The sequence below is a fragment of the Mercurialis annua genome, linkage group LG4, assembly GCF_937616625.2.
Source record: "Mercurialis annua linkage group LG4, ddMerAnnu1.2, whole genome shotgun sequence".
NCBI classification, from domain to species: Eukaryota; Viridiplantae; Streptophyta; class Magnoliopsida; order Malpighiales; family Euphorbiaceae; genus Mercurialis; species Mercurialis annua.
Genome location: NC_065573.1, coordinates 32202952 through 32211371, shown reverse-complemented (window position 1 = coordinate 32211371; position 8420 = coordinate 32202952). Strand labels below are relative to the sequence as shown.

The following is an 8420-nucleotide window of genomic DNA, read 5'->3' as shown; positions in this document are numbered from 1 at the left end:
GAATTAGGTCACATTATAGCAGATGATAAATCATTGAAAAAGATATGGGCATTTGTCTCAATTCCAATTATTTATGCTATGGCATGGACAGTCTCTTTTTTCAATATGATATTGAATACATTTCCAAAATCACGTCCTAGTAAAAATAATTAAATTGAAACTGAATATCATCAAGATAATATAATTATTTAGCTGTGAACAAATTTAAGTCCTTCGCATTACTTCATCATATGATAGTTTAACTTTTGAAATATTGTGTATTCAAATTATTATATGATGTTAATTTCTGCAAATTTAAAAAATTCAAGAAAACGTCTTTACAATTTAGTCCCACAATATCAATATGGAAAATTTTTTAATTTTCTTACCATTCAACTAATATAATGAAATTTTTATGTAGACTCAGTCCACTACGTCATCTGTGAACTAAGTCTATCACATTCTGACACGTTATTAGAATGACGACAATCTTATAAATTCGTTTATTACTTATTTACACATTTAAATAGGAATATTATAAGATTGCCATCATTTTAATGACATGTCATAATGTGATAGACTTAGTTCACGAATGACATGATGAACTGAGTCTATCTAAAAATTTCTCCTAACTATATAGATATAAGATTTTCAAATTCTATTGAAAGGTGCATGTGCAATAAATAATACTACTTTCGTTTTAAAATGACAGGACGTTTAGACAAATACAATAATTAGAGAATATAATTAAGTTGATGAAAGCTTGTTATTTTATTAAGTCTTTTAATTTTTTTTATAATCTTTCAAATATATAAATAATATATTAGTAACTAATTTTTTTATTGCTATATTGTTATTGGTACTAAAAATAATATTCTATGTTGAAATATGAAAGAATTATTCATTAGATGATTTTGTATCACTCTCACATAGTTGTAATTTTTAGTGTGCAACTAGTTTGACACTTTTTGTGCGAAAATTTTATATACATTAGTTTTTTTAGCTATTTCTTGTGGCCCTTTATAAAATTTTCTTTCATAATAACCGAAGAAATTAATTTAATTTTTTTTATTTCAATTACGGTTACATTTTTTCTTTTGACTAAATTAAATTATAGTTTTATGCATGTTTATTTATTGCATGACACATTAACGTTAATAAAAAAGACAAACACCAAAAAATACATTCATTAATAACTACTATCATAGTAAAATCAAATAAAATTGATTAAATTAGACAAATTTGACTATTGAAAGAAATTCTTTAAATTACAAAAAAGATAAAAACATTAGTTCAAATTCATCAAAGTTACAAATATTTGAATTGTTGTATTCCTTTTTATTCTTGTATTGCCTATTTGAATGGGGTAAGCAATCATAACATGCTGCCCAACAAAAATAGAATTAGTGCTTCTTTTTTAGGTCACCAATTCAAAACCCCAACTTGGACATGAGACCTAAAAGTCCCATAGAATTGAAAAGGTAGAAAATAACAATAATTTAGATGAGAAAACTAATGAAAATTTCTCAATTGCATGAGATTCAAAGCTAACCCAAAATCTACTTTTAAAACATAATTCATAGTATAACCTTTAAGTTACAAAAGGTTTATAGCATGATATGTAATGATAATAATAATAACAGTTGAATGATAAATACGCAAAAACTCAAAAGATCAATGAATTGTGAATACAATATTATGTCAATCCATCATTGGTAACTTTTTCAAAATTTTCAATTCAATGGATTTATTTTAAAATTGTTGAAGTTTATTTAGTTTGATTGATTTTCAAAATTAAAATAAATAAACTAAATCGAAAATCAAACGATATATAGTTATATAAATTATTATGTTTGAATATATTTTTATATGCTTTCAAATATTTCACTTCCAATTATCAAATAAAAATAAAATATTTTAGGACAGTTTAAGAATTCAGTTCAGTTTAGTTCTAGTTATTGATACATTTTTTTTTATTTGAATAATTTATGAACCAGACCTACCAAGTTGATCGACACATATATTAATATTGTATGATACAAAAAATGTTTTTTAGTAATAAAATTATTCTGAATTCAACTCCATTTTTAAAAAATTAGTGAAATTTGTAATTATTCACCACACACGAATTCAATTTATATATTAATTTGATTTTGGTTTCTATGAAACTGAAAAAAATTAATATGAACACTACTATGGTCGTCGTACATTACAATTAACGCACGTTTACCGTTTAACAACCAGAAATAAAAACACAAAAAAGAAGGAAAAGAAAAACAAAATAAAACGACAATAGGCGACGCAAGAACACTCAATTTTCCAACCTCTTTTCTCTCTCTCGATCTCTCCGCTTATCGTTTAAAAATTAAACCAAACTATTTTTTATTTTTTTAAAGAAAAAAAAAACAGAATCCACACGCTCTCATATAATTCCGGATCTTCTTCAAATAATTCCTCTTTTGAATAAAAACAACAAATCTTTTTTGTTTTTCTTGAGAAATTTGTAATTTATTCAAGATGAGCACTGGCGACCTTCTTAGCATCGAACCCGTCGAGCTTAAATTTCCATGTCAGTTAATTTTTCGATCTGTTTTGTACTAATTAATGTGTTCACTGTTCGCTAATTTGTTTTTATTTTTTATTTTTGGATTAGTTGAATTGAAGAAGCAGATCTCTTGTTCTCTTCAGTTATCTAATAAAACCGACAGTTATGTTGCTTTCAAGGTTTGTTTTTTTCCTTAATTTTTTTTCTTGATCATATTTTGAAAATTGGGGATTACCCATATTGTGTAAGAATTAGAGATACCCAGATGAAAAAATAACTATATATTTGAAAATGCAGATTTGGGTTGTGGTTGCATTGTTTTGCAGTTCAGTTTTTTTAGTAGTAATTATATTGGTATTTTTAGGTTAAGACAACAAATCCGAAGAAGTATTGTGTTCGACCAAATGCTGGGATCGTGTTGCCTCGATCCACTTGTGATGTTATAGGTGTGCATTTTGTTCTTTTAGTGCTCGTAATTTCGTTTACTGGCTGTGATGTTATGATGTATAAATTGGTAGTTACAAATGGATTGGATTTGTTAAACGTTGGATTTGAATTCAGTTACAATGCAAGCACAAAAGGAGGCCCCTCCTGATCTGCAATGTAAGGACAAGTTCTTACTCCAGAGTGTGAAAACGCATGACGGCGCAACGGCAAAGGATATCAATGCGGAAATGGTGATTATGATATTTGATTATTATGTTTGTTATTTCTGTGAGTGTGAGTTTTGGAGATTATATGAGTTTTATTTGTTGGTCTTGTAGTTCAATAAGGAGTCAGGGCATATTGTTGAGGAGTGTAAATTGAGAGTGCTTTATGTTTCTCCACCTCAACCGCCTTCTCCTGTTCCTGAAGGTTCTGATGAAGGGTCTTCGCCTAGAGGTTCTGTGTCGGAAAATGGGAATGCAAACGGTGCCGAGTTCTCAAATGTGAGTACTTGAAAGTGATCCTTATGGGTTAAATGTTTTAGCCTGAAGTTATTGTTTGGTGTTGATTTGAATTTTTTTCATGCATATAGGCCTCGAGAGCATTTGGTGAGCGATCTGAACCTCAAGAAAAATCTCCAGAGGTAAAAACCATTTTGATATCTTTGCATGTTGTTCTAGCTTACTGGTACACTGAACTGATCTTCTGCCTTTCTCCACCTTAATTACACTCGTTTGTCTCTTTGAATAATAAGAGATAGCCATAATTGCTAGATTGATCAGATCAAATACTGAGTAACTGTTAGACTTGTTCATGAGCCCACTGGGTTTATCTTTTGCATATTTAACCAGGCCTAGGTAGAGGATTCTTATGGATTTTTGGTTATTGTAATTCAAGTGGATAGCTTGTTTGACTTGAAGGATTACAGTTTCTTTATCACTGTAGACTTTTATCCGAGTTATCGTGAAATGTATGAGAGATATGGTGTTGCATCTGTTGGTTGATACAGGACTATAAATGAATATGAGGCTGGCACCATCTCTTAAGGTTTTATCATTACTCTTGGTTGGAGATGTAGATATGGAGTTTACTCTGACAAACATAGGGGTGAACTGTGAACAAAAATCAATGGTGTGCATATGTTTTTAGAGTCTCAGACTTAGGTTGTGAAAACTAGACAAGAAGATGTGATGTTATGTAAGTTTATTCTAGCATTTCAATGAAGTTATATACAGTCTGGCAATTGCCATATTGAGTTGCCACAATGGTACTGCAAGGACCATGAAATTAGTGATGATGCTGTTAGAATCTAATGGTATTAAAGAGTAGGACGAGGGGCGAGAAGGGCTTAATCTTCTATGGAGACATATTTGTGTTATGCTTTTCAGTGATTCAATGATAAATAGGTACTGTGAGTTTTTTTTTTTGTACTTCCATGAAATAAATCCTTTAAAATGTTTTATGAAGTTGAATATTGGAGCTTTTTTTATTGTTTGTTAAATATTTTATCTCTGTCACTTACATACACACACTAATTCATTTGTGTTTCTGTTGACAATATTACAAGTTTCTATTTCTGCTGTATTTATGAATTTCCAATATAGTTTACTTTCTCATATGAATGTCTTGTGTTCATCAAAAGAACTGTCTTTTGTGTTCAATGGTTGCCATGAATGGAGCTTTCTTGGCAAAAAGGAGAATACCTGTTTGGGGAGTAGAGATAGACTGATAGAGCATAGAAATATAAATTGTCTTATGTAATAATATAATTTAAAGGATGATCATGTCTATGGTTTTGATGTAAACGATAATGCTTGGTCTACTTGCAGGCAAAGTCTCTCATTTCAAAGCTGACCGAGGAAAAAAATAATGCAATTCAACTAAATTCCAAGCTTCGTCAGGAATTGGTAAGCCTATTAAGTTTGTGGAGATTATGGTTTATTCATCGTCACCTAGGCTCAGGATTCTAAATATGTTTTACAAGTTTGGACCTCAGTAGTCAGTACAATATGGGGCAGTTTCTGTTGTCTGTCTGTGTTATCTCCCGGGCTTTCGTTATATATTCTTCTTTCTTTTATCTATGCTATTATTTTTAAAATTCCTTCCAATCATTTTTAAAACTATTAGGAAATTGGGAAAATTATGTTGGATATTCTCTTTGGGAACCAGCTGACTGATAATTAATGAGGCTATTGACAATACTTTGAGAGTTCAGATTGAATATATTAAGCAGGAAAAACCAATAGGTAAAAACCTTGGTTGTTGCACATAGAGTTTGTAAGCAATAAGTGAAAATTTGGAAAAGTTCAAAATTCAGATACTAGAGAACCATGTTTCCATGAGAGCACAGAAGCCGCTAAATGTCAGAATTAAATGAGAGTTCGACGTGTCAAACTCAAACTGCAATGAATGGATTGGTTCGTTTACATGATTTTACCTAGACACTCGAAACATTTAATTTAGAAGAAGTAATCGAGGCTACACAAGTTTCTGAACTTCTTTATGCTGTTATGCATGAGTAAATGATTAGATTCACATCTTATCCATCTGTTTCTTTTTGTATGCAAATATGGGGATACAGAGAGTAGGAAAGAAAGGTAAATTAGAATTACATGACACGTAATTTTGTTGGCTGTTTATTGTCATGTCTAAGGTGGATTATATGTTGTGATGAAAATTTACGGGGTCTGATACATTTTCCTTCCATTATGATAATTGAAAATTTATTAATTGGAATTGTTTATATATGAAATTGCCACATGCAGGAACTTCTAAGACGCGAAGGAAACAAAAACCGTGCAACTGTCTCATTTATGTTCGTCATATTTGTTGGCATACTTGGCATAGTTTTGGGGTATCTCATGAAGAAGTAGTAAGCAACGGGTTTCAATTGATCGATCGGTAGCCGTAATTTTCCTCTTAATTTCCCTTTCTGTCACCAGTCAAGTCAAAGAATGATGATGATGAAAGGCAAAGAAACTAATGACCAAAGCATGATGCATTTTCTTAGTTAGCATTTTTAATGGGTTTAGCCAACTTGGTTTAGGTCAGATGATGTGTTTGTAGTTGATGAAGTGCATTCTAATGACTCATATGCTTTTGTTGACGTGCATTCTTTTTGTAACTTAAGATGATCTGTGTTTTTGTTTTTAATTTTTTGTGCTTCATTTTGGGAGATTCTGGTATTCTTACTTACTAAAAAGGGACTTAATATACTCCAATCCACTATGCTTTGGAATTAATTATTTTTCTGTCATGCTCATGAGCATGTTTGGATTATTAGGAGGATAACATTTTTTTTGTTGTCCTGGTCTTCTATCCCGGACAAGATTAGAGATAAATTATTTTTCAATTTATGTATTTGAATTAATAATTTCATTGAAGCATAAAGACCAGCCTTCCAATTTGGCTTTAAAGAGGAATACATTAATCAGAGATCAAGTTTCTTTTTACTTCAGTGTGGATACAAATCAGCAATTGAGCTACTTATTTTGTTAATATTTTCACTTAATTACGCTCTTTTGGTTCAAAACTGATATATTCTATCTAAATTTTGTTCTTTCGTATTATAGACACTTAATTATTACTTATATTCCATATATATTCTTATAAGTTAAAATAGAGTATATTAAAAAAATTATGTCTATTATATAGAGTTAAATGCAATTGTTTTATAAATTAATTTATTTTATCTAAATAAATTAAGTATTTAATATTCACATTTGTTATAAATAGTCAATCGGAGACTTACCAGACGAATAATAATCACTATAAAATTCCACACTGTTCAACTTTTAGTTTGAAAAGAAAATAGAAATGTATAGTAAAAATCCAGAAAGAATGGGATAATCTAGAGCCGAACCGAACTCAATAGGTCTGGAACTTTCTGTCCCCTTCTCAAAACCTCTATAATAATCCGTATTTCTTTCCTATATATCACCCAAAATTTGCATCATTCGAACCCACCATACAATAATCAAGAATCAAGCTCATACACCTAAAACAAATGGCTTCATCAGCTCTAAGAAGAGCCACCTCTTCAAAACTCTTCTCCAAGCTCAACCCTTTCCGCTCTACTTCCAGAGCAGCTGCTGCTCGATCCTTTAGCACCGACACCCAGATCACCCACACTGGCAACGATGATCTCGGTACTGTCAACGTCGACCGTCGCACCTCCGCTGATCGCGGCCTCTCTCGCCGCCGTGACACATCTCCAACCTTCTTCCCCTTCGGTACGTACGTAGTCATATATTTACTTCATCTCAAAGTTATTACACCCTCAGTAAAATATTAGGTTTTAATATTTGTTCTTCTTTCAACAGATGTGATCGACCCTTTTTCACCGACAAGAACACTCGGCCAAGTGTTTAACATGATGGACCAGTTGATGGACTTCCCGCTATCGCCCCGCGGCGGCGGGAGAGGGTGGGACGTGAAAGAGGACGAGAAAGCTTTGTATTTGAAGATGGAAATGCCTGGCTTAAGCAAAGAGGACGTGAAAATTAACGTGGAAGGTGATACTCTGGTTATAAAAGGTGAAGGGCCGGGTGAAGAAGAAGATGGCGGCGGAAGGAAATACAGCAGTAGGCTTCAGTTGAGCTTAAATGGTTACAAGTTGGATGAGATTAAAGCTGAAATGAAGAATGGTGTTCTGAAAATTGTTGTGCTTAAGGTTTCAGAGGATGAGAAAAAGGATGTTGTTGAGGTTCCAATTGAGTAGAATTGTTGATAGCTGAATATGAACTATTTTTATAGATTAGTGAAAAATAGTTTAAGTGTGTTGGTTTCGATTGTTGTTATGATGTGTGTAATATTGTTGATTTAAGAGGTTCTTTTTTAAATGGAGTTACAGAGATAGTTTTGTATATTTGGCCAAAATGTTTTTAAATTTGAACTTAAATTTTTACATTTTATATTAATTACAATAAAACTTTTTATAAGTTGGACAATATTTCTAAAGTTGGTTGTATTAAATAAAAAAATTTAAAAGTTTCAAAATTCTATATATAATAGATTAAATAAAATTATAAAAATATTAATAATCAATAACAAACAGAGCATAGATCCCCCCCTCCCTTCAATTTGGAACAATATATCAAACCAATCAATCTTAACCATTTTTGATATAAACAGATATAAAATTTGTTCGTATAAAAAAAATTCCGTAATTTATTTTTTTGTATTAAAAAAACCTCATAACACAAAAAAGAGAGTGCATTAATTAATTATAAATTTTAAACTTAATTAAACCTAATTTAATACTAATTTAACACAACTAAAAATGTATTTGACATTAACTAAATCTAATTAAAACTAACCTAATACTATTGAATACCGCCGTCACCGCCGCCCATAAATCCTTCATCTCAAAAAAAAGGGATGAAAGATAGCAGAGGCGTGTACGGTGGTCGGAGCAGAAGTGTACGACGTGGGCGAACAGTAGCTGGAGAAAGAAAAAGAGAAGAAAGAA

General features: G+C 31.2%; 2 protein-coding genes across 2 annotated transcripts; both read left to right on the top strand.

Moving 5' to 3' along the window:
• The first annotated feature begins 2249 nt into the window (after positions 1-2249).
• On the top strand, positions 2250-6103 carry LOC126678263 (vesicle-associated protein 1-2-like). The gene is made up of 8 exons (XM_050373164.2): positions 2250-2548; positions 2633-2703; positions 2889-2970; positions 3086-3201; positions 3289-3453; positions 3543-3593; positions 4780-4857; positions 5716-6103. The coding sequence occupies exons 1-8, from the start codon at positions 2497-2499 to the stop codon at positions 5821-5823; spliced, it is 723 nt and encodes a 240-aa protein (XP_050229121.1). The 5' UTR covers positions 2250-2496; the 3' UTR covers positions 5824-6103.
• Positions 6104-6722: 619 nt separating this feature from the next.
• Positions 6723-7817, top strand: LOC126678120 (small heat shock protein, chloroplastic-like). The gene is made up of 2 exons (XM_050373004.2): positions 6723-7182; positions 7273-7817. The coding sequence occupies exons 1-2, from the start codon at positions 6957-6959 to the stop codon at positions 7668-7670; spliced, it is 624 nt and encodes a 207-aa protein (XP_050228961.1). The 5' UTR covers positions 6723-6956; the 3' UTR covers positions 7671-7817.
• The last annotated feature ends 603 nt before the right edge of the window (positions 7818-8420 follow it).